This window comes from Pagrus pagrus, assembly GCF_965226575.1.
Source record: "Pagrus pagrus genome assembly, chromosome: 9".
Lineage (NCBI taxonomy): Eukaryota > Metazoa > Chordata > Actinopteri > Spariformes > Sparidae > Pagrus > Pagrus pagrus.
The window spans coordinates 9,669,686-9,694,624 of NC_140193.1; the positions used below are offsets into that span (position 1 = coordinate 9,669,686).

At 41.4% G+C, this 24,939-nt stretch overlaps 1 protein-coding gene across 4 annotated transcripts in view; it reads left to right on the forward strand.

The window, feature by feature from the left end:
• lrp1bb (low density lipoprotein receptor-related protein 1Bb) overlaps positions 1–24,939 on the forward strand; it is a 285,606-nt gene that overhangs the window by 208,654 nt on the left and 52,013 nt on the right. For all 4 annotated transcript variants that reach the window (XM_084361717.1, XM_084361720.1, XM_084361718.1 and 1 more), the window contains exons 41-56: positions 1,192–1,381; positions 3,867–4,071; positions 6,912–7,104; positions 9,434–9,559; positions 10,494–10,622; positions 10,807–10,926; positions 12,563–12,676; positions 12,872–13,021; positions 13,245–13,367; positions 17,103–17,222; positions 18,096–18,224; positions 18,688–18,810; positions 19,706–19,846; positions 20,083–20,270; positions 22,871–23,054; positions 23,144–23,229. In XM_084361717.1, the coding sequence (XP_084217843.1) occupies positions 1,192–1,381; positions 3,867–4,071; positions 6,912–7,104; positions 9,434–9,559; positions 10,494–10,622; positions 10,807–10,926; positions 12,563–12,676; positions 12,872–13,021; positions 13,245–13,367; positions 17,103–17,222; positions 18,096–18,224; positions 18,688–18,810; positions 19,706–19,846; positions 20,083–20,270; positions 22,871–23,054; positions 23,144–23,229 (2,321 nt within the window). The remainder of the gene's footprint in view (positions 1–1,191; positions 1,382–3,866; positions 4,072–6,911; positions 7,105–9,433; positions 9,560–10,493; positions 10,623–10,806; positions 10,927–12,562; positions 12,677–12,871; positions 13,022–13,244; positions 13,368–17,102; positions 17,223–18,095; positions 18,225–18,687; positions 18,811–19,705; positions 19,847–20,082; positions 20,271–22,870; positions 23,055–23,143; positions 23,230–24,939) is intronic.

The window sequence follows — 24,939 nt, forward strand, 5'->3', positions numbered from 1 at the left end:
ACAAAGCCCTAACAAATCCCATTTCCTTTCCGGTTGACAAACTGTGATATTAGACAGCTTAGGGTCCAGTGGCTTTGTAGAGCGTGGCTCCAATTTTAATAAATGTGCTGCATCACTGTAAGAAATAAACTTCTTGTTTTTAAAGGAAATTCAATGCTTCCTTTGTCCATTTTTTTAATTTAGGGATTTCAATTGCAATCAGAAGGAATTATTTATATTGGGAGTACATTTTTTATTTGTTTGTACTGGTTTGGCATTTTTAAATTGCTTTGTGCATGGTGTCAACATTTTTCACTGCCACAGCATGTACAATATTCACTTCAATTTCCTCTCCCAGGATATAATGGAAACATCCCCCAGTCAGAGGCTTCCACAAACACCCTGCAGTGGCCCTCGGGGGAACAGTAGCCATATTCATGAACATCAGTACATGACAACTCGACGGCACTGTGTTATTATTCCAACCTTCTTCAGATTGACACATGCGCAATATTGAAACAGCTGAGGTCATATTCAGCGGGCCCTCCGTGAAACCATCGCCAAAAAACTTCAGTTAATAATCAAGCAGGAATATGGCCAGGTTTTCTGTCTGTGATCACTGTCTCTCTCTGGAGGTTCTCTCCCTGTCAGTCACATTTTTCACCAACCCAGGAGGCTACAAGGGCCTTTTCATATTCTGTGTTTAGGAAATTGGTTGGCGATGAAAACATATTCATTTTCTGAGTGACTGTTGCATCAACAAATAGCTGTCTGTCCAGGGTAGTGAGGCATGAAGTCCTTTCCCTGTCAATCACCAAGGAAACATAATCCCAATTCAAACACAATTGGAGTCTGCCATCTGTTACAAGCAAAGTCAATATTTTTACCTAAATCTGCAGGAGTTGCAGTTTAGTTGCCCAAGATAGCAACAAGAGTTAACTTTTTTTCCAAACACATGCTAAAAAAAATAATATATTATTCAGTTGGTCTCTTATTCTGCAATGACACATTTCATATTACAGTATATACTCCATGCATACTCCAGGTTTGTTGCAACCATACTTGTGATGTAGACTGATAAGGCAGATGTGTCTCCAACATTAAGATCTGTCCTTCAGGCTGTGTTTTTACTAAACCGTGCTTCAATGTGGTGTGCGAATTAGTTTAGCCAGTTGGAATTTCAGCAGAGGTCTTGTGTGTCTGCTCTTTCAGATGTGGGTTCAGTGGAGGGCCTGGCCTATCACCGGGCCTGGGACACCTTGTTCTGGACCAGCTCCACCACCTCCACCATCACTAGACAAACTCTGGATCAGACACGAGTCGGTGCCTTCGAGCGGCAGGCCGTTGTCACTCTCTCGGAGGAAGACCATCCACATGTCCTGGCCCTGGATGAGTGTCAAAAGTCAGTAGCCCACCATAAGTCTGTAACCCCTCCCTTGTTCACTCTCTGTCTTCTCTTCTCTGAGCTATAAAGTGTATGCTGATAACACCATAGTTGTTTTGCTCTTCATTATCCTAGCCCTATTTAACTGAATCAAATCAAAGTGAGTCCAGGGTTTTCCCTACCATTACAGGGCTAATAAAAGGCACAGCACTGAAGTGGTTTTGAACACCAAATGAATGTAAAATTAGTGTTAAGGGCATCGAAAGTAAGTAAAAGACTTTAACAAGACCTGGTTGTAGTAAGTCCCAAAAGTTTTCCGTTTAAGCTTTTTGGGTGCTTTTTATCTATCTGCTCTAGCTTTTCCAACGTTTGTACTCAGAAACCCAAATAAAAATGGTACAGCATAATGTGAAACTGCATTATTAAACTGCATCATTAAAAATGTGAAATTTCTTTGGGGTGGACCCCCCAACCCCTGACAGAAAGGTACACCTAAGTCGTCCACAGAGGGGAAAAACACTTGAATCATGGGAAAAAGCTGGGTCCTATTTAATAATCCAAAAGTGTATATAACAACATAACAGCATTCTGTCATTTAAAAAACATTACAAAAGTCAGGCCTTTTCTTTCTCCCTGACAAACAGAGAAGCTTGTTGCGTGCACTTACCTTTTATTAGTTTGGTCCAAGATTTTAAGATTCTCCCCCTGTCTATAAATCTATTCATGGACTATATTGTTGATCTGCTGCCAAGATATGCCCCAGGTAAAAGCTCTCAAATCCACCCATTGTCTACTGCTCAGTGTAGCAAAAATGCAGACAAATGGAATTGTCTCCCTCTGGGTCTGAGGACAACATCATCAATTCAGGCTTTTAAGTGCGTGCTGTGTCTGCTGGGTGTACCGTATTCCCCTTCTTTCTGAAACGCTCTACTTTTGCTCCTGTCTTTTTAAGATCCCCCTTCACAAATACCTAGTTTACTTTGATTGGTCAGCACACACAAGCCTGAGCCAGCACTGCTAACAACAACAGAGCAGTGCTTAACCAATTCTTACATGGCAAACTATCCGCCAGGCACAAATTATGCAAAGATATGACTCTGTGATGTACAGTGTGAAGTCACGTAAATAAAGGTGAGACTACGAATGAGACGTTTCAGAATAGTGTTGTCTGTTAGGAGGTTCTGTTGGTGCAAACTTTGACATTTTTAACGTTCAAGCTCTTTTAAATGCACAAGAGCCTTATATAAAACACTGGAGTGGAAAAAATAATAATGTTTTTGTTCATAGAAATATGAGATAATCAACTAAATGAAACCTTCGGTAGAACGCTTTGTGCTGTTATAAACACATGACACTCATCTTGGTGACTTTTTAGCTAGGATCCATTCAGTGTGGGGGCTTTGGTGCATTATGCTGTTTGGAGCTGTAATCTGACATAACTATCAAGTACTTTGGGGTTGGTGAGCATTTTTACACCTCAGGTGTAAGTGTTCTGATCACTTCAGAGCTGTGCCAGTTTTAAAAAAGCTCAGGGAAAAAAAAGGTGTTTTCTGTTGTTCAAAAAATAACGCTTCAGTATTCCTGTCACTTCAGATTTAACACTTACTTGCATATTCATGATTATAAAAATGTGACTGTGAGCAGTCCTAAAAGAGTGAGTATCTTGCTCTTCCTGTTGTACTAACTAAATTAATTTCTTGACCTCAGACTATATCCTTGGTTGGCAATTTGGCACCATATCCATCCCACTTGAGTAACACTGTCTGATAATTAGAATTCGAACTCAAGTGGCTAATTTGCAGTCCCTGGATGTGACTTCTGACCGCAAACCTTATTACTGCGCAAGACCGCAATCCTTATTACTTTCATGACTTTATCACAGTATGAAGTGAGAGCCCAAAGGCTAAAAATGCTTCTTATACAATTTGAAAAGTATCTACCTGTTTGTTTGTTTTTCTACGGTTTATCTGCATTGCTGTTTATTTGAAATATGCACCATGGACTTAGCGAACCCAGATATAAATCTTTCATTTATTTACTCTGTTGCTCTTACTTGTGTTTTCAATGTCCCTAGAAGTCCCCACAGAGGAGAATAGGAATAAAATGACCTCCATCTCAGGGATTATGTTGATGGTTGACTGACAGCACTGCAGAAACCTTCAGCAATTTAATTCACTGCAAGAAGATTTCCCTGTTTATTAGTGTTGTTTTTTTGCCTGCATGGCAGAGAGTCCCCTGGTTGACATGGTGATAGAGCAGCTCTTATAAAATGCCATCATTCCTGCTCCCTGATTTAATTTCAGACTACACATATTTGTTTTGTATTTCCCTGTCATGGTGTTGTGAATTCAACGAAGTACGAGGTGAACTAGAGCTCCTTTCGGAGAGGGAGAGAGTCTCTGATGACATCCGCACATTAAGATGAAGCCACTTTGCGAAGGGAAGAGATTAGTCTGCTCGCTAGTAATTAAATGTTTGCTTTGGCTCTCCTCTCACACTTTAGCCTGATGTTTTGGACCAATTGGAATGAGCAGAGACCCAGCATCATGAGATCCACCTTGGCGGGCAAGAACATGAGGATTATCATCAGTACTGACATCCTGACACCCAATGGACTGACTGTGGACCACAAAGCAGAGAAGCTCTACTTTTCAGATGGAACCCTGGGCAAAATTGAGAGATGTGACTACGATGGTTCCAGCAGATATGTGAGTATGAAAGGCAATTGTTTTTCTTCTCTGTAAAAATGACTTTTTATTGTATTTTCTGTCATTATACAAGGCATGAATACCGGTTTGATAACAGTTCCACATTTTTGTATTGCACCCTTTAAAATCCCCATGAATCAAACAATGTTTTTGTGAAAGAATCTCAGTGACTCACCAGAATCTATTTGTCTCTCAGTGATGGAGATGTTTCAATGCAAAACATCTGAGAAACATGGCACTTATTCAGGGACAGAATGTCAGATTGATCTGCCCTTTTATCCTGAAATGAAACATTTTTTTTTTTCTCTGTCGTCCGTTTAATCTCCAATCCCTTCTGGGCTCCTAAAATATGGTCCTCCATACAGCGGATAGGATCAGAAATACCTTTGATGCTCTTTCTGATACTTCATCTCTGAGGGTACAGATGGTTTCCTTAATCACAGAAGTCAATCCCTGTGAAAGTAAAGAAGCTAAGTGTGAGGAGCTCTTATTTTGTCCCCGAAAATGTTGCATGCATAATGTATAACATCCTAACTAGATATATATCTTCTGTATTCCAGTGTGTAAAGGATTGCAGTACAAGGATGGTCTTTTTTTGCTATGGACTTCAGTTTTTGCTTGACATGACCTCTGCAGCTCAGCACCTTGGCCCATCTCAATTAGTTACCCATATGTTTGCTGAGCTGGGTCACAAGGCTCAGAAAGTCTTCACCTTTGGGTCCCCACCAGCCCTTGCTGCAGTCTAATCCTGCTAATGAAGGCTTTGCTGTGAGACCGCTCTGGGTGCTGATTTTCCATTCCAATTAAAATGTGTAAATTAAACCGAGGTAGCTGATTGTCAACTGCAGCACTTAGCCAAACTGTGCTTTGCTAAAATCTGGAGACAACCCATCCAGTATAGACAAGAAGCTTACTGTGGAGATGGAGGCTTAAGGCTCGTTGTCACTTTAGTGTGTCCTGATTGTTTTATTATTTTGGACACTGATCTGATGTGTTTAACTCAGCAAAAATTGCGAAAGGCTCCAACATTTCATTTTGGAATAAAAAAAAATGAGTTTGGTCTGACCACAGACAGAATAAACCACATTATAGAACACCAATTTTGTATTGAGTCATATTAATGCGGACTTGGATGGGAGTGGAGTGTCCTCAAGGGCCCAGCTACCCCTCTTCACTGCAGCAGTGTCATTACATGCTGTCAGTGTGGTTAGCGACAGAGAAGAACAGGAGCTGTGGCATGGCTTACTCCCCCGTGCCATTTTGAGAGTGGGGACCCATGTTGTTAATGAAGGCAGTGCTTCACAAAAGGGCAGTGGAGTGCATGATGAGGGAAGATGTCAGTATGTTTAGCGGGGGAAAGATGCCATGAAGAGAAGGATTTGAGAGCTGCCTGGAAATGGTTTGTGTCATTTGGGTTCAATGTCAGTGTGCTCTCTGGGGATGTTTGTTGTAATGAAAAAACAAAGGTTTATCAGGTAGATCTGTTACGAGCTTGTCATCATGGAAATTTAGTTAACTAATATGTTTTACGCCAGAATTAGCGCATATATGCAGTTCTTTTAAATGCAGGAAAACCCAGTAAAATGGGTGATTGATTCATTTCCTATTGCCAGTAGAGTTTTAGTTAGCTTTAGTTTTAGTTTTTTGTTGTTTTTTTCCTCTTTTCTTTCTGGTGACACATTCAGTGCCACAAACACTCCAGGAAACAGAGAACAATAGAAAGCAGCAATGGAGACACTGGCAGTGTTACAGCAGTTACTTTTTTATATCTTTTACTCGTCTCTGTTCCAAACTCGACACAGACTGAGCACAAGCTTGAGCGCTGCTTGAACAGAGAAGAATGGAAGACTCTCTTTGCACCAACATCTGGAGCTTCTTGCATCATAGCATCTCATTCGAACAGAGTGATAATGAGGCTGTTCACCCGGTTGTTATGTTTCTATCACTGCTGATCGGATCCAGTGAAGACGATGGAAAACAATTCATGCACCAAAGTCCGGAACTTCAACGGGCATCATGGCATCGCACAAAGAAAGTTTCTTGTCCAGTGTGGAGGTGGTATTATTCTCACATTGTTGAATAGTGAGAGTGAGATAAGAATTAATGAAATATGTCCACATTTAACCAAAACACGAGTTGAGCACAAACGTAATGAGTTGTGGGCTGTAAACCTAATGTCTCCCAAACCTAATTCCCTATCAATACGTTCCATCCTAACACATCTGGCTTTCAATCCTCCCCTCTTTTGCTCTGTCAGTCTCTGTCTCTCACTGGCCTGTTGTTGCTTCCACACGCTGGGCTCCTTTAATCAACACCTGTCCTATTAATCCCAGTATGGCACAGGGCTAATGTGATGCTGCTTACAAGCCTGTCCCACTTAATGGCTGAGACTACCAAGCTGCTGGAGGCCCTGATCACCCCCACACACACCCACACATACACACTAGCCTGGAGAGTCCCACAAGGAGGCATCTGATGGATTCCTGCCTCCCTGCCAATGACACTGTCATTTACTCCCCCAACATCTGGGTTAAGCATTCACGTGGGCGGCGGGGGTGATGTGTTGATTAATGAGTCGAAACATCATTCTCTGCATTTATTCCTCAGGTCGTGCTCAAATTCTCTTGATGCTTTTTCCAGCCAGATCTTGAAAAGAATTATTGATTTGTAGAATATTGACGATATGAAATGTATAAATTCTCCTTGTTATGACGTGTGTGATCTCATCTGACATATTGAATCACTCACATGCTGTAAAAATGCTATTATCAGAGCAGAAGCCTGAAAAGAATGATGGAAAGCAGTCCTTACATGAGTGCTCTGCTTTAAAATGTTTTTAGGTCATAATTAAATCTGGACCTGGAAACTTCTACGGGCTCGCCATCTATGCAGATTTCATCTACTGGTCGGACTGGGCCCGCAGGTCTGTGCTGCGATCCAACAAGTACACGGGTGGCGACACCAAGGTACTTCGAGCAGATATTCCCCATCAACCGATGGGAATTATCGCTGTGGCCAGGGACACAAACAACTGTGAGTATTTAAACACCTGGAGATGAGCTTAATTTAATGGCCATCGGGATGCAGTGTTGTGTTGGCAAATATTTGTCTATCATGTGTTTGCAGGTGCCTGGCTGCTCATGTGTGCGTATAGGCAGGAGTTTATACATGTGCATATTCATTATGTTAATGTAGTTTAGGGCAATAGACCAAAATAAATATGTCGCTGTATGCACTTTCTCTGTTGCAAGGCGAGAATAATAGAGGAAATGTTTTAGTTGTTCTTTGTGGCCAGCATACCATTTCCTCCCCCGACTGGCTTCACATTTTTCAATACAGCAGCACTTTAGGAAGCAATAAAGCCAGACTTATTCGAGTATTTGAGGACAATTCCAACATCAACATTTTTCAAATTCATCACAAATGACTGTTATCTTTTGTGTTGTCAACCTGAGCCACCGGTGGCCTCCATCCAGGGACTGCAGATGGAAATTAGCTTTTGGTTTATCCGGTGCAGTAAATGTTTTGTGCAGTGTTCTGTTAAATAAACAGTAAAATAAAAAACAATTTGAAATCAAATAAAATCCAATAACAACATATCAGGTAGTCAAGAACATAGAGAACATAAACTTTTTTGGCAAAGTTTTTGATCTTTAGGGACAATGACAGGATATTTACATTATCTTTTCATGAAAAGCTTTACTGATAAAGATGAGTCAAGGTACATAAAATAGTGAATTAAAGAGTTAACAGTCAATTTTCTATCATGTGAACCTAATGAAATCATTGTAAATATCAAACACCACCCCACCACCATCCCCTCTACCTCCTGATATGAAAGTCAGGTCATAAACATGTAATGTGAACTTGATATGACACATATTGTACAAATGCGCACTTGGTATGTATGACGCCTGAACATATCAATGTGTCAGTGGTTTACAGAAATGTTAACTGGCAACATTTTATCAGGTGACTAGGCTGCGTAAAAATATCGGCCCACTGGTAGGTCACACAGGCTCCTGTAAGTAAAAGGAAAATATTTCTAAAAAGTGTAGTACCTTTTTAATGTTTTAATCCACAAAACAGTGAGAATGATAAATTAACTTGGTCTTATTTAGAAAGGCTAGGAACTTAACTTTCAGAGGTAATTAATAAAAAAAGCAGCCTATGTTGTAAAGGGAGTCTCTAAAGTGTTGTATAAAGTTGAATTTCCAAGTAGGACAAAAGGAAGTGGGCTTAAGTGTGTCCCACTGGTTGGACTCGGATGCCGAGAGCCACACCGTTCCTAGTTTATCTCGTCGCGTTGGGAAATAATCACATCCCGTGACCTGCATGGGCGCAGCTGCAAGCCGACAGCGTAATGTGCGGTGACCAGCAGTGGCTGATCTGATAATCAGGTTACTGTTTCTTTACGTTGTTAACCTCTTGTTGCATTCATATACTGACTTTGAATAATTATGCAAGTGGTCTACCTGAGCTGCAGAGCAGAGCAACACTCATGAATAAAATACACATGGCTGGAGGGCAGGTAATAACAGAGGGTCTCCAATGGACATGCATGTTTCTGAAACTGCGCCTGTTGTTGCTAAGCTTCTTTTCTCTCAGGTGTAGATGAGTGCTTGCATTTCTTTTTTTAAAGGTTATGTCTGCAGTTTGGTAATGCAGTTTAGTGCATTACATGATTCCCACATTGCTACACACAGCTTTGCCACATTGCACCCCAGGCAGTGAAACAAAGTATGCAGCATTGTAATATGTTTGCTACCTGTCAGTGAGGATAGTAGTCAGTGTTAGAACAGGCCTTAACAACAGGTCTACCCTTTTATTCAAAGGTTGATGATTATTTAAATTAACACAAAACATAAGTGGAGCGTTTCACACTTGAATCAGCCCCATGCTTAACAAAAAAAAGAAACCAAAGAAAAAAACATCAATACTAGAGATTTGTTATTGATTAGGAAGAATTTTTACAGAAGAAAATCAATATCAGCTATGTCACCATTTAAAGTCAAGATCGTATTTGGTGTCAGACCCTCCGATTCAAAAAGCAAGAGCTCCTTTCTGGGTTCACCAGCCATTTAGAAACATCCTTCCTATGGTAAGCAGATAATCCAAATTCTGTGCCAACACCCCTTGGGATTTTTAACATTCATTTTAAAAACCACTTAATGCAGTAGATAAGGAAGGCTGAGGCTAATTGTGCTCAGCAGAAAGTCACAATGCTTCCCCAGAAGATAAATCCATGAATGTATTGAACATCTAAGACTGATGACATCTAAAAGAGAATGTTTGCCCCTGGAGATTTTTTCCTTTGGCTGCTTCTGGCCCACTAATCACTTCTGTTTGATTGTTATTGAAGGTGAGCTGTCCCCATGCCGACACATGAATGGAGGCTGTGGTGACCTTTGTCTCCTGACCCCGTATGGGAGGGTCAATTGCAGTTGCCGCGGAGAACGTGTGCTGCTAGACGACAACAGATGTGTGTGTAAGTCCACAACCCTTGGACCATCCTCAGCACCGGATATTGATGGCAGTCTTCATGGATTAGATATTTTAAAAAAGAGTCACTGTCTACATTTATATGCATAGCGACACCTGGCTTCTCTCCACACTCAGGTTCAGATCTTATTTGGGCTGTTTACACAAACCTTTGATATATTTCAATTGATTCCTTTGTACATAAGCAGGAGAGCATGAACAGCTGCTGTCTCTTCCTCTTTGACTAAGCAGGGAGTTTGTAATGATTCCAGAAGTCACTTAAAGTTCACGCAGACAGCCGAAAAAACAAAGCTGGAAGCACAGGGTGTCTCAAAGTCACAAGACAAAAGCATTTTCGATGGCGTCTCGCTTCCTTAATTTTGACACATTGCGGCTTGGATTTGAAATACAACGTGAGGACAGACCATAAGGTAGGAGGAGCTGTTCAAACGAGGAAGGTTTTGGCCGGACTAAATATGGCAAGTGATTCAGAAGAGCTGGATGGCAGCCTGGATGTCAAGGTGGAGGATGACAGGCTTTCTGCCACACCCTGATTCTACTCATTACCAGATCAGGAAGAAGAGGTTTCATATTTTTCTTGGAGCTGCAAGTGGCAGAGCAGAGAGGGAGATTGGACAAAGTCTGTGAAACTGTTGTTGGAATTTCGCTGAAATCATTGAAATCAATGTTGACATTTATTATTACAGCACTTTATCAAATGAATATCAGAAAAAAAGCATTTTACAGCCAGATTCCCCTCAAGTATAAGGTTTAAGATGTTATTGAAGGCAGTTATGACATTTACAAATGTTGACTGCTGTAAATGTGGACTTCACTATAGTATGCATTGAAATGTTGCCTCCGAACTCAGCTGTGACAGTTGGAGTTTTTTTAAGATTTGGACAGCCGCAGTTCATCACCCACATTGTCTTCTTCTGCAGCAGAAAATTCCTCCTGCAACATCCACACTGAATTTGAGTGTGGGAATGGCGAGTGCATAAACTACCAACTAACCTGTGACGGAATAGCCCACTGCAAAGACAAATCGGACGAGAAGATGCAATACTGTGGTAAGAAACACCTCACAGCCCTGTTGGATGCATATCCAGATAACAATGTAGAGTATCAGAAAAATTTGTCGGTTCAATTTAGAAGTCTTGTGGAAATTATTGCTTCAAGCACCTGTTGACCTATTTGTCATTGACTTTTCTGCATTTGCTCATTTCTAACAAACTTCTGAATTTTACTGTTCAGTCAACAGGAGCTGCCGGAAGGGTTTCAGGCCCTGCTACAATCAGCGGTGTGTGGCCAACAGTCGTTTCTGTGACGGCATCGACGACTGCGGGGATAACTCTGATGAAGCTTTCTGTAGCAGTGAGTCACAGCCGTTTGATCTCCTGTTCAAGCTGTCCTGCCTCTGAGGGCAGGATACAGCCACACTAATGCTTATATTAATTCGGCACACTAGGCCACAAGCTGTGCTAAGCCTTCTCTGTCTAATGAGCCCCAAGATCATAACGAGTGCACAAATTCAAAGAGGCCCGCTACCCCCACCCTTAAAAGCTGCTTTTGGGAGCCTGAACAATACTTTGTGTCCAGACTGAGTTTGTTCTGACCTTGATGGTGAAATAATCTAGTAAAAAGCACAGCTATTTCTCTGCTGTAATTGGACCACAGTGGGTACAAACAACACAAGTATCACTGCAGTTTGTGAAAAATGTCACCAAATATAATCTATAGGATTTGTGTACAAAACACTTCATGTAAATAGTTTTTCATGACTGTTGTCATGCTTCTATCACGTTTGTTTGACTGAATGAAATGCTATATTTATGAACTGGGAGGTGGTCTGGGTGCCTGGATAGGTAAAGCAACTTGATCAAGGTTAAAGCAACATTATGCAGAAATTGGCATTTCATGTTATCTGGCACCTCCCACAGTTTCCAAGTGGAGCACCACTGTCATAAATACAAATCCCAGGTCTGTAACAATTTGTCAGATGTAATGTAGGTGCTAACTACAAACGAAACTCATTACGTCATAACAATGTGTTGAAACCTTGTGGTTACAAGACAAATAACTTAATTTCAATTGGCTATAGTTTGTTCACGCGTTGGAGTAGACTTGAGATGCGATTACAGATCATCTGCAGTACCTCAAGGTACTTTGTCTATACTAAAGCTCATCCGCTCCCTTCTTTAGGCATAAGAACAAGATGTATCAGCCTATGGGCTCCTCTAAGATTATCAGGACAACTCTCTTAGAACATCTCCTTCAAAATACCAAAAAAGAAACAGTATAGAGAATCACCAGACTGAATAAATAATAAAACCATCAACTTCTTTTACAGTGGACATGGATTTTCCTCTTTTAACCTAGGCTGAGACGATTAGTGCTCATGTACACGAGTCCTATAGATACAATTCCATCACTATTCACAAACTGCTGTAATACTGTGTTAGAATATAATGCGGTTCATAGACTGTACTAAACTGACTGACCCCATAAGGAGAAAGTGATGTTGTCATAATTAAAGTGGACCTTCCAACTCAGCAGTCTGTTTTGTCAGGGATGAGTTTATCACACTGTGATGTGTCATCTTCAGCCTTACATTCTTTTAATGGGACATTGTAACCATTAGAACATTTTATTATAGTATTATGTGATTTTTACACTGCTAATGCAACGCAAAGATGTGAACTGACCACAGCATTACATGGCAAATGAGCAACAAAACCAAGATGCCCCCGTTGCATATTAAATGTAATTTGCTCTTTCGCAGCTCTAAGAGGGTCATGACATTCAGGTAATTTTATAGCACAGGCAGTTCAGCTGCACAGAAACCACAGCTTATCACGAAGCCTTCTCTGTCAGGCGGTTTGCAACCTAGAGCTAATTTTAACCGCCCCCAGAAAGAGGTTCTAAGTATTGTTGTGAGCTGTACCTGTTACTGCCTCTGAGTGCTGTTTCTCTTATGTTATCTTTTTGAAATGCTAATTCTCTCCCCCAGATATCACGTGCGGCTCATCAGAGTCATCGTGCAAGGATGGGAGCTGTGTACCCAGCTCAGCCTGGTGTAACCAGGTCATTGACTGTGCCGATGCCTCAGATGAAAAAAGCTGCAGTAAGTCCTTTAGCCTGTGATTTTGCATCGCAGTTACTGTGAAATAAAAATGTAAACACGCAGCTGTAGCGGATCAGATGGATCCAGTAACTTAAATCGCTCTCATCAGATTGAATACCGACCCTCTCACCCTTACCTCCACCACTACTTCCGATATGACGAATCAGTTATTGTGCTGCTGTGTTTTGTATTCAGACCACACAGACTGCTCTCACTTTTACAAGCTGGGGGTGAAAGAAAAAGACTTCATCAGCTGCAACTCCACCTCACTGTGCATCCACCCCTCATGGATCTGTGATGGTGCGAACGACTGCGGAGACTATGCCGACGAGACCAACTGCCAGGGTGAGCGCCCAACACAAACGCACACAAAGACACACGTTTTGCGTGTGCATTCAGAGACAGATTAAGGAAGCCAGCTTCAATTAGAAAAGATTTAAGACAGCTCTCTTTTTCAGAGATGATTATGACAGTGGAGGAAGAGATTCAGAGAGAGCTTAGGAAAAGATAATGACCTCAATCATTGCTAATGCCCAGAGGACTGACTTGGTTTTGTTTCTCGTCCCAGTTTCCCACGGGCAGAAGTGCGAGGAAGGCCACTTTGCCTGTCCAAGTGGGAACTGCATCTCCAGTGTGTGGCTGTGCGACGGCCAGAAAGACTGCGAAGACGGAGCAGATGAATTCCAGTGCGGTAAACCAACAAATCTTACCTCTCATGGAAAAGCTCTTGCTCAGTAAACTGAAGTGATGTTTTGTTCTGTAACTGGAAGAAATAGATGAGGTAGTCAGTTGCTTTACACAGCACTGTTAGCAGTTGGAAGGATATTTATTTTCCATTAACAAGAAGCTATTTGTTATAATGTTTTTGTCATTTAAATAGATCCAGGCCTGCAACAGATATTACATACAGTGTATAAAGAGGAGACAGAAAGACAACAGATGATTGTTTATCATGCTTAAGGCAATTTCTCTTCACTTTGTTTTGCTTCCGCTCATTGTGTGTTTGAGATTTCACAAGTCGTTGCCGCTCCGTGTTTGAAAGTCTTATTCCGACCCTGAATTCAGAGTGAGGCTGTTGAGGACGAGTGAAGTTTTCCCCTTCTCTCTTTGAATTATAATGTACAGCACTTCTAGTGTAACAATTAATTAATGAGCGATCAGTCACTGAAACGGTTATACTGAAGATGGAAATGTGGGTTCAATGGAAAGCTGTGACATATGAAAGGATTACACATTACAATGCCACTCCTCCACCTCCCTCACCAGAGGCAGCAGGAGCATTCTTAAGCTTATGCTTTGATCCGTGCTAATGTATGCAGAACCGACCATGACAAAGTGAAGATCTCTCCAATTAAAGTGAGGGACTATAATTAAGTCATGGTATAGATTAATATAATTCACCCACGTGTCATTGCTTTTGGCATCAAAGCAAAATTGACTGGGGTCTTCGATGTAGGTGGTCAGAGTGGCAGAGTAGCACGTGCACAAGGTAATTCGATCTGATGGAGAGGTCTTCACACACATTTCAGTTGTCAGCCCAGTGTATTGTCTAGCCCATAGACTGCATGGTCTAGTGTAAGAAGTCATGAAGCACTCAGCAGCAGTTGTCATCTGTGTGCAGACCTCTGTGAGGTAAGCGACATATAACTATTGCAATTTGCAATTATCAGCACCAAACACATAATGTAGCGAGGCAGCTGGATTCACAAGAAGAACAGCAAAGAATGCCAATGAGGGAATTTCTCGATGGAAAATATTTTTTCACTTTTCTCCCAAATGGCTTTGGCCAGAGTTAGATTTACAGACTGGCTCCCCTGGCGGTAGCACCCTCCAGCCACATCATAGGTTCTTGATCTAGTTGGTTGAAGTAAGTCCATGATAGATGGTTCGTCCAGTTACCTAGCAAGCATTTTTTGAGAATTTCCTTTCTCAAAGAGTTTCTAAGGACAACTTCCCTGATAGTTCGGTGTAAAAAAACATCTGGTGCATCAGGTTGACCATTACCCATACAGTCAATCAGACATTATGGAACTTATTTGCATCTCCTATCAACTTATTTATTCTATCTATGCCAGTATTGGTCCACGACTTTAGTCCAGATTTACATTTTTAAAAACTATTGGCTTTATTGAGTTTACATTTCGTGTGTTTATTGTCCACAGAGGACAAATCTTTATCACTTTGATGATCCATTTACTTCTCAAAACTTGTCTGAAACTTTTTATGGATCGCCATAAAATGTGGCACAGATATCCTTGATGCCCAAAGAATGAATTGTAATTTGATCTTGGACCTGTATCATTTAGAATCGTAGGTCAAAGCTTTCATTTATCCAGTGGAATAACTCAACTTAATGGACCATGATGGATTGGCACAAAATTGTATACACTCGCTCAGGGTTACCAGGCAATGAATCCTGCCTGCCTTGGTGAGTTTTGTCTCGCGCCACAGCTCGGTCGACATTTGTGGTTTTGATTTAAATGTCTCGACAACTATTGGATGCATCGCCATGACATTTGGTACGCACATCCATGACCCACTCAGGATGAATTGTAATAACTAATAGCTCAGATCAATCCTTTTGTGACCAAAAACCTGACAAACTGACTTTCCGTCGGCTTCAGTTGAACCTAGTGTTCAATGCTACCACACCGAACTACGATTGTGATCATGTTAAACATTATACCTGCAAACATAGGCATGTAATCAAGTACAGACTCACAGAGCCGCTAGCATGGCTGCAGATTTTAGTTTTGTTTATGTATGATTAATTAATTTTGCCTTCAGCCTAGCCAGACCGTAGTTAGTTTGGAACTGATAACATCAGGGACTAACTAAAGAATGATAACTCAAATAAAATGTGACCACTGAGCGAAGATGTCTCTGCCTTTGAGTGAGCGTTTGACTAAGATGTTGCAGATCTCTTACTTGTCTGGTTTGCTCTTCCTGTATAATTAAGCAGCACCTTTGTTCACATTTCCGTTGCAACAGATAGAGGAAGGCAGTTCGGAGCAATTCAGTTTCATGTTAAATGCTCTTTGAGTTATCTGATTTATTTCTGTAAATTGTCCATGAATTTTGTTAGAGAGATGCATAACACATGAACGCCATTTCCATTCCTTTATCTAAAAGTGTCAATTGTGCCTGTGTGAAATGATAACATCCCATGCTTCAAATGTGCTTATATCAGAGCTGATATGAATTATGCCACAATTCTTCGAGAAGTTCTGAATAGCTTTTTCAGGACAAATAGACAATATTCCCATTCCTCCGAGTTAATTATCATATAAAAAGCTCCAGCCACTGATAATCTGACTGCAAAGGCAAAGTGGTTTTGCGGAAAATGTCATTACATTTCAGAAATTTCCAGTTCCACATCTGATTAGATGAAATAGTCATTTGTCACTTCAAAATGCATAATGTGCTTTTCTACTGTGTGAAACACTATTGAAAATGAGACATGAAAGACTTCCTTTGATACTTTTAATGTGCTGTAGACCTGCTATTTTGTTAAACACTTGAAGCAGCTGTTCGCATTTGAAGTGCAAATTTAGTATCGCGTACAGAAAGTCTGGATAATCACAGTTTCCAGATTTAGCCATTTAATGTTTATCTCATCCTTATCTTACATCACAGTATCAGGGTACGGAAAAGCTGGTGTGATGTACAAAGTCTGACAGGAAGGAAAGCAATGCACAGCAAGAGACCACCCCCCCCTTTTTCCCTACCCCCCACCCTCAGTGGGATCCATAATTCCTTGTACTGTGGTCTGACCTAGAGCACACATTCCTTCCTTCTCTCAACATCTCATCAAAGCTCTGGCAGACTTTGCCAGTCCTGACATCTGAGAGAGAAAGAGACCACAGAACGACTCCCCAGGGAGAGTGGGTGGCTCTGTGACACAAACGCAGCACAGATTATGAATATATCCCCATTCTACACAATAGCTTTTCCACAAAGCGATCAGCAGAGTGCTCTCATTTGACAACCAACTGTTTCTTGTCACCCCTAGCAGCCAAGTGTCTTTTCATATAAAATAAGAGAAAATTAATCTTATAATTAATACTGAAGTGCTTTGATATTGACGAGATATGTCATCTAGACAGTTGTTTTGTGTTAAGTTGAAGCTTTTATTTTTCCTGCACAGAAACACGGATCATTCATCATCATCTCTTGTGAGACAAAAGGAATAAAATAAATATATTTACAGTCCTTTGTGTGGCAGCTACACTGATGTGTGCTGCTAAGCAGAAAAACTACAGAGAAAAACAAGCAAGCCAAGGGGTAAACAGACGCCAGCCCACTTGTTGTGTTTTGATTAAAAACACTCTGCCCCTTCTATAGGGTATGCCGCTTTTGTTGTTGTTTCCTCCTCACTTTGTTTGATTTATGGCATTGAAATTCCCTTTCCCAATCCCCTCTGCAGACTCGTCATGCTTGTGGAACCAGTTCGCCTGCTCAAAGAACAAGTGCATCGCCAAACAATGGCTGTGTGATGGCGAGAACGACTGCGAAGATGGCCTTGACGAGAGCGTGCAGATCTGTGGTTGGTGCCCTTTCAGATGTCATGGGGAATGTGATGCTGGTGTAAAAGGTCACATCTGCTGTATTATATGTGGCAGCTCCATGTGTTCCTCTAGAAGTGCTGGAAATGAACGGAAAGAAACGAAACATTCTTAATGAGACGACAAATGAGACCGCAGGCATTTTTGATGATTTGAGTGGGCACTGAGGCAAACAGATTTTTTCATCACTGAAGCCCAAGAGGCACAGCTATTTCAATGGGCAAATGAGATGCGTGTTTAATGAATTCTACAATAAAATAAAAAGAATCCAGCCACAATAAAGAGACAAGAATTTCTGTGAACATTGGCTGCATAATTGGATTGTAATGGGGTGTCAAGGAAATATTAATGAAATGGCCCAAAGGTTTCCCAGGCACAGTTCTTGTCAAAAGCAAGATATGCATTTTAGCTATACATGCCTAATTGAACTTCTGTATTTACCTTTGTTTCTCAGTGCAGCCATTCCTTTTTACTGCTTCTTGTTGCCTTAAAGGGCAAGCCTAAGATAAAGGAGTGTATTGCTGACTTACAGAATCCAAGTAAATAATTGCTACTCACAATAGCACAATCATTATTTGTTAGCTTGCATAAAGGGAATTGCTGCACAATGAAAATGTATTCGGGTCATAAAGGAGGAATCAGTTCAACACCATAACCATCTGATATCTGCTATAAAGGCTTTGTTTAATTGTGACTATTGTTCAATGTTCACTTATAACAGAAGCCAAATGTAACAAAACGAAATACATCTGCTTCAGTTCGGTATCCTCTACTCGTTTTTCTCCGTTGTGCTTTTGACCCGTTGTGTTCTCTGGCTTTTGAAAGTGGAACATGTGGTCCTGTTTACCTCGCAGGCTTGGTGACGTGTGCTCCAGGGCTGTTCAGCTGCCCCGGGTCGTACGCCTGTGTTCCGAAACGCTGGCTCTGTGATGGCGAACGGGACTGCCCTGATGGGAGTGATGAACTTTCTGCAGCTGGCTGTGGTAAACTCTAGTTCAACACAATAAATAGCTCCTAGCAGTTATAAAAGCATGTAATCCCAGACTTAAAAAATCATTAGTTGTTTACACATTATTGTGCATGTATAATCGTAGATTACATGATGCAAAACAATAGCCCGTCGAGCCTGAAAGCAACTAAACGCCTACTATAAATCTCTGCAAATTTTTATCCCAAGCAAGGAAAAAGAAACCGTTATACAGTGGGAAGTGTTGAACAATGGAAGTTTTTGCACATTTGCAGCCTTTTCTGGGTGGTGTAATCTGGATTTCCCTCCTTAAATGTGTGAATTGGTTCTGGACCATTCATCTGAAACTAAAAACACAGAGACTAGGGGAGTAGCATAAGGCTTACCAACATGACGATTTTCACATATTACATGCCATGCGTAAAAATAAAAAGTTTATCAATTAATTGATCTTGAACCTTCTTCTTTTCATGCACTAGCACCCAACAACACGTGTGATGACAGCTCGTTTCACTGCAGCAACAAAGCATGCATCCCTCAGCGATTCGTCTGTGACCACGATGATGACTGTGGAGACGGATCTGATGAGTCAGTGGAATGTGGCAAGTAGATTTATCCTGCTGTCTTGCTCTTAACATTCACCTGCGGCATATGAATGTGCCCTCATTGAGAGCTGCACAAGGCAAGGTGATAAAGCTGTTTCCTAAGCCGAGTGTGGATGGCCATGGTGGACCTGTTCTCTTTTCTCACTTATACTGTTTGAACTCTGCACGTTTGAACATTCTTCTTTGAGGACAGGGGTCTCCATGGTGGAGGTTGAGTATTAAAAGGAATAAAAAGTGGGAGTGAATAAAAGTCAAATTCATCATGTAAGGGGTGGTTAGTATAAAGTCCAGTTAAAACATGCAACAGGTCGGTGGGTACTGTAAGTATGTAGGTAGGGAGGTAGGTAGGTACTGTAGGGAGGGAGGGAGGCAGGTAGGTGGAGGGTACTGTAGATAGGGAAGTATGTAGGTACTTATGTAGGTAGATAGGTACTGTAGATAGAAAGGTATTGTAGGCAGGGAGGAAGGTAGGTATGTAGGTAGGTTGATAGATAGGTGGGTAGGTTCTGTAAGCAGGTAGATAGGTACTGTAGGTAGGCAGGTACTGTAGGTAGGGAGGTCTGTATTTAGGTAGCAGGTAGAGAGGTACTGTAGGTAGGGAGGGAGATAGATAGACAGACAGACAGACAGATAGATAGATAGACAGATGATAGCTTTGCTATTATGATACTTGTAACCATACTAATAATCTAATAATTTATTAGAAAGTATTCTATCTACACTTTGATGGAAAATCCATTGCATGGATATGCCTATAAAAATGTTGCCTTGTGGAGCTTTATTTTTCAATATTCTCACTTCAATCTTCTAAAGTTACACCCTAAACTGAAGCTGTGTCACTGCCAAGCCCAAGTGTATCTTAAAGAAAAAGCATCTGCCTCTTTTTCTCCAGTCTATCGCTCCTGTGGATCAGAGGAGTTTCGCTGCGGGGACGGCCGCTGTCTCCTCAGCTCTCAGTGGGAGTGTGACGGCTATGCAGACTGTCCCGACCACTCTGACGAACTGCCTCTGAACCTCAAATGCTTGGCCGCAGGTAAGACTGCTGTTTGGCTCTCAGCTGGAATCTCTTCATCAGTGTCACCAGAAGCACCACGCGGCCAGGAAAGTGGCGGGGACATATGGCGGAAACAAAAGGCGCTACAACCAGGAGAGCTTCCTTGAAAGGAATTAATCTGTCAAGATCCATTGTCAGGTCAAAAACATCCCCCAACTTTGTTGATAAATTACAGGGCGTTGTGCCAGTGACAGTCATGTTCTGCTCTTTTTTAGGAAGCTTGTGCAATGGCTCCTTCTTCATGTGCTCCAATGGACGCTGCATCTCCGAGAGGAATCTCTGTGATGGGAGAGATGATTGTGGAGACCGGTCGGATGAGAGGAACTGTAATGTGAATGAATGCTTGAACCGCCGTGTCAGTGGGTGCACACAGGATTGCCAAGATCTTCCAGTGGGATACAAGGTAAGTGAGTAGTGGACTAGTCACGGTTCAGTAGCTCGGAAGCACATCCTCCCTCAGAATCACTTGCTGGCTGCAGTTGGTCCATAAAGGCTAATTCAGCTTAAACCAGGCTGCAGTAACATCGCAGATGGAAATATAACGATCGGAAAAATATTTGAAAACAACCTGTGAGCTAGTCACTGCTGTGTGCTGCTAAAGCAAAGGCCCTTCAGTATGTAAACTTTGTGAACACACTGCCCATCGAGGGTTCATTTGTCAATACAGCTATATATTGTTATTATATTGTCTTACTTCAGAAATTGTTACTTGCATCATAATACACAATGCCACAGGGGGTTTTACAATCTGAATGGTATATGACACCCTCTGTCTGTCTGTAGACCCACGATTTAAAAAAGGAAAAACTCCCCCTCAAAAAATCTTTTACCTTCTGAATGTAATTTTTATTTGAAAATTATTTAATGGCAGATTTAATTTAGATTTGAAATATGGTCATAACTGTATGAACATGTGGTAGTATACTTGAAACAAAAACAAACAAACAAAAAATAAAACAGTAGGTGTCAGTTACATCGAATTGAAAGGTAGGGTAACTTAGTATGAATAAGAACAACAGACCCTCACTTTTTGCTCCGCTCACAGCTCAACACATGTCCTCATTGTGCACAACAGGGTTTATGGCAATCCAGCCATTCCTGTGACGTATTTCTTGTTCTCAGTCTTTTCTAAGCTTTTCATGTCTGTAGTTATATCAATAGCGATGCCATCTAACAGTTATCACTGGCCCTTGCTCAGCCAGACTCACCAAGAGCCCAGCGCCGAGCCTTCTTGCGAGCAAAGTCATTGATCAAGTCTTTGAAGTCCAGCTTTCTCTCCAACTGACTCTCAATGAACAACAGAGCAAGACTGCAAAGCCTGTTATGGGACATATTGGACCTCATATCTTTTTTTTTTATCAGTTTTAGCTTACTGAAAGCTCTCTCGCCACCAGCAACAGTCACAGGCAATGTGCAAAATATATGTAAAGCAATGCACTCCTCCAAAAATGCTTTGCAGCTGCATCTTATGAATTGCATTCAGGAGACCAAACAAGTTAGGGGGGGAAAGTGGCAGCATATACTGTGTTCAGGTGTCTTACTCCATTTTCAAACACAGATGTAAGATCTCTGTTGCTCACCTTGTTGAGATGGTTCACTGAATTGGGGAGGGATATGGGAAGAGAGGGCTGCTGACGAACCTGTTGTTGAGTCTTGTAGGAGGGGCAGGGACAACTGAATTAGTATAATTAGCTTGCTTGATGCTTACCTGCACAGATTAAATGTAGGTTAGAAAGGAGTGAAATGTAGCTTATTTTACTGTGGACATCAAGCCAACAGGTTAATTTCAACCATTCACAGACTACACCCACCTTTGTTCGAGTAAAAACGGGTGACATACTGCCGCCCTTTCTTTTCTCTCTCCTGTCTTTCTCTTTTTGGAAACCAGAACAACAGGCGAAGCTAGGGGAAAAAAAACTAGAGGAGAAAACTAGGGATTAATATTGAAGTTGTATTGAATATTACTGCAGCAGTCTAACATTTTAATTATTAGACTTTATTGACCTACAGCCCGAACCACTACGCATCATTAGTAGCAGGTAAAATGCGGAGCTTATATTAGTAATAGCGTCGACATGAATGATTAATGACCGATAATGAATCAAGCCTAACTTTGCACATCATTAAACAGATAAGATGGGTGGCAGCATTTAGTCTCTCACTTACTGCATAACCTTGACTGCTGTAAGGAGAGTTTAACAATATGCCAACCACTGCGTGTGCGCCCTCACTGTGCCAGGCGATTGTGCTGTGCCTGGCAATGATGGCATGTGATGTAAGGGTCGCATGTAGGTCAAGGCCACATCCGCTGAAATGTTCCAGTGACAATCACTATTGTCAGACTGAGGTAGTTAACGCCTTTGTCCCTGGATCTTCCTCTCCTACTCTTTCGTAAGATGGTGCTCACTGCATCAGAAAAGTGGCTGAAAGCACAGAAAAAGCACTCTCTGCTGTCATGACAGAGGCAGAGCCGGACAGAGAGCGCGTCAATGCAGACCCTTAGCTCATCCGTTTGTGGCCCGGACAGGGAGATCAGCAGAGAGGCCCTCAAGGTTATAACTTTTGATAAGAAAGGGATTTGCAGTGGGCTCAGAGCAGCTGATTCAAGCACTTTGAGTTACTTTAGGGGGGCGCTGGTCACTGAAGGGCAATGGTATTTTTGAGCCATGGGTACAGTATGTCTGCATCATGGCTTCGATGTCATCATTTATGCTGGATGATAGGCTATCATTGCTGACCTTCATCACTTTGTGAAAAACATACTGGATTCTAAAAACACATTGTCTGTTGTTACAGATTGATGTGACATTACTGTGAATGCACAGCCTGTTGCTAAGTGCACTACTCTTTTGTAGTGACTCCAATTAAGCATTGTCAAACTCGAATGTTCAGTGTTTTCAAACATGTCTAAGATGCTACTCGCTAAACAGCTAACCTGAGGCTCTGTCTCGCATCTCCTGCTGTCATGATTAAATCTGTCCCGTTGTTTTTTTATGTCATCAGTGTAAATGCTGGCCTGGATTCCACCTGAAGGATGATGGGAAGACCTGTGTGGATGTTGACGAATGCTCCACTACCCTTCCCTGTAGCCAGCGCTGTATCAACACTTACGGCTCCTTCAAGTGCCTGTGTGTGGATGGCTACGAAGCCTTGGAGCGCAACCCCAACACGTGTAAAGCACTGTCAGGTCAGCCTCATTATTGAACCTCCAGCTTGCAGAATTATGCAGGGTGTTGCTGTGAGTCCAACCGAGTCTTTGATTGTTCCTCATTTCAGCTGAAGAGCCTTTTCTCATTCTGGCGGACCACCATGAGATCCGGAAGCTGAGTGTGGACGGCTCAAATTACACCATCTTGAAACAGGTGAGGGATATCACCATCGCTGCCATTTTGCTGTCAGTGACATTTTCACAGGGTAGAGGAGGATTGTTCAACATTACTATGCTGACATACTGCTAAGAGGCATCAACAGATTCTCAATCATTTTCCTGGCCTGTGTGTTTTCTTTTCGCTCGTGGGTACATTGTTGATAGTTTTTACAGCTATGGTTACAGACTCTCTCGCTCCATCCTTTCTACACTCTTATTTTGAGGGTGTTTTCCTGCTAAAAAGAGACCAAACACACTGTCAACAAATTAAAGAAGGTAGTTTTTTTCTTCAAATTATATAGATTTTACAATAACATTGTTATTGTGAATTTGTTTGGCCACGATAATCATGTAGTGATAATCTGACATTGTGACAGCCCTAGTCTGACTGCTCTGTTTTAGTGCCTGTTTCTTTAAGACCCTTGCTAATAAGCCCAGTCTGCTCTCACTGGTCAACTTTCACAGACCCGAGCAGGCACCACCCACCATGTTTCCACATCAGCTTTGCTGGTGTCTTTGAGGGTGAGGACTGTATAGTTGTGACATTACAACTGTACAATGTTTTGTACAGTAGTGAGGTGAGTAGTTGGACAGTAGTGAGGTGTTTGATATTGAATGAAATACTATATAAAAAACCAACAGAAATATCTATGTAATACTTTGATAAGACACACTAGCACTGAAAAAACTTTGGAATCAGCTTAAAGATCCACAGAGAATCCCTTTTCATTTAAATGTATGTAAAAGGTGAGTATAATCCTCAGCTTCAAGGATTGGAGTTATTTTCATAATAGTGTCTTGTGATTAAAACTGAAAATGTCCCTCAACCACTGTGAAATCTTGCTATGTTTATGTGAGATAACTGCTGTCCATCATGATTCTCATAATCCCACCGATGGCCGGAGGAAACTGGTCATTTTGATAGGCAGAGAGCAAAATCACACTATCAAGGACCCCATGGAAAAGCTATTTCAATTATTCCCAGGTCATCACAGCTGCTCCGGGCTATGCTTAAATCTGACTGTTGATTATCACAAAGGGTCGGCTGTGATTTACTGTAAATCAACCTACGGGCATCCTACAGTTTCCTCTCACAGTCGTATTAACCTCTTGACTCGATGTACTCTACCGTCTGTATCGGAGTTCCCGTCAGCCACAACTCACTTTAATCACAGCGTTAATGGAAGCTAGAGAGGGAAAAATATGCACATGGCTTTGCTAAGTGCTGGTGGATACTTCACTGACCTCATATCACTTTAACACACCATTATATACCCTGTTCAGATTGTATGTTGGTGATATTATGTAAATTTTAATTGACCCGATCTTTTGGTATATGTATTGTTTTTGCTGTTAGCATAAATTTGTCTTCCGACCACCAAGTGATTCACAATCTTATTGTATCACTTCAACTTATCGTTAAAACCCACTCTGTTTATGTTCTCCTCTGTAGTTTTAATTTTTCACCGGAGTTAAGTAGAGCTGAAAAAAAAGCTTCTTTTACAGTAGGGAGGAAGGTTCCCATTTTAACAAAACAACAAGTTCTACGTGAACTACAATACTGATTTATTTTATGAATGAATGAATCATTTTTGAGTGGAAATTATTCATTTCGGTGATGTATGTTATGTATGTACATCCATAAAATGAGCCAGAACATCAGCAGTACCATAGAAAACTACTTAAAATTGTGATTCTTAATTCT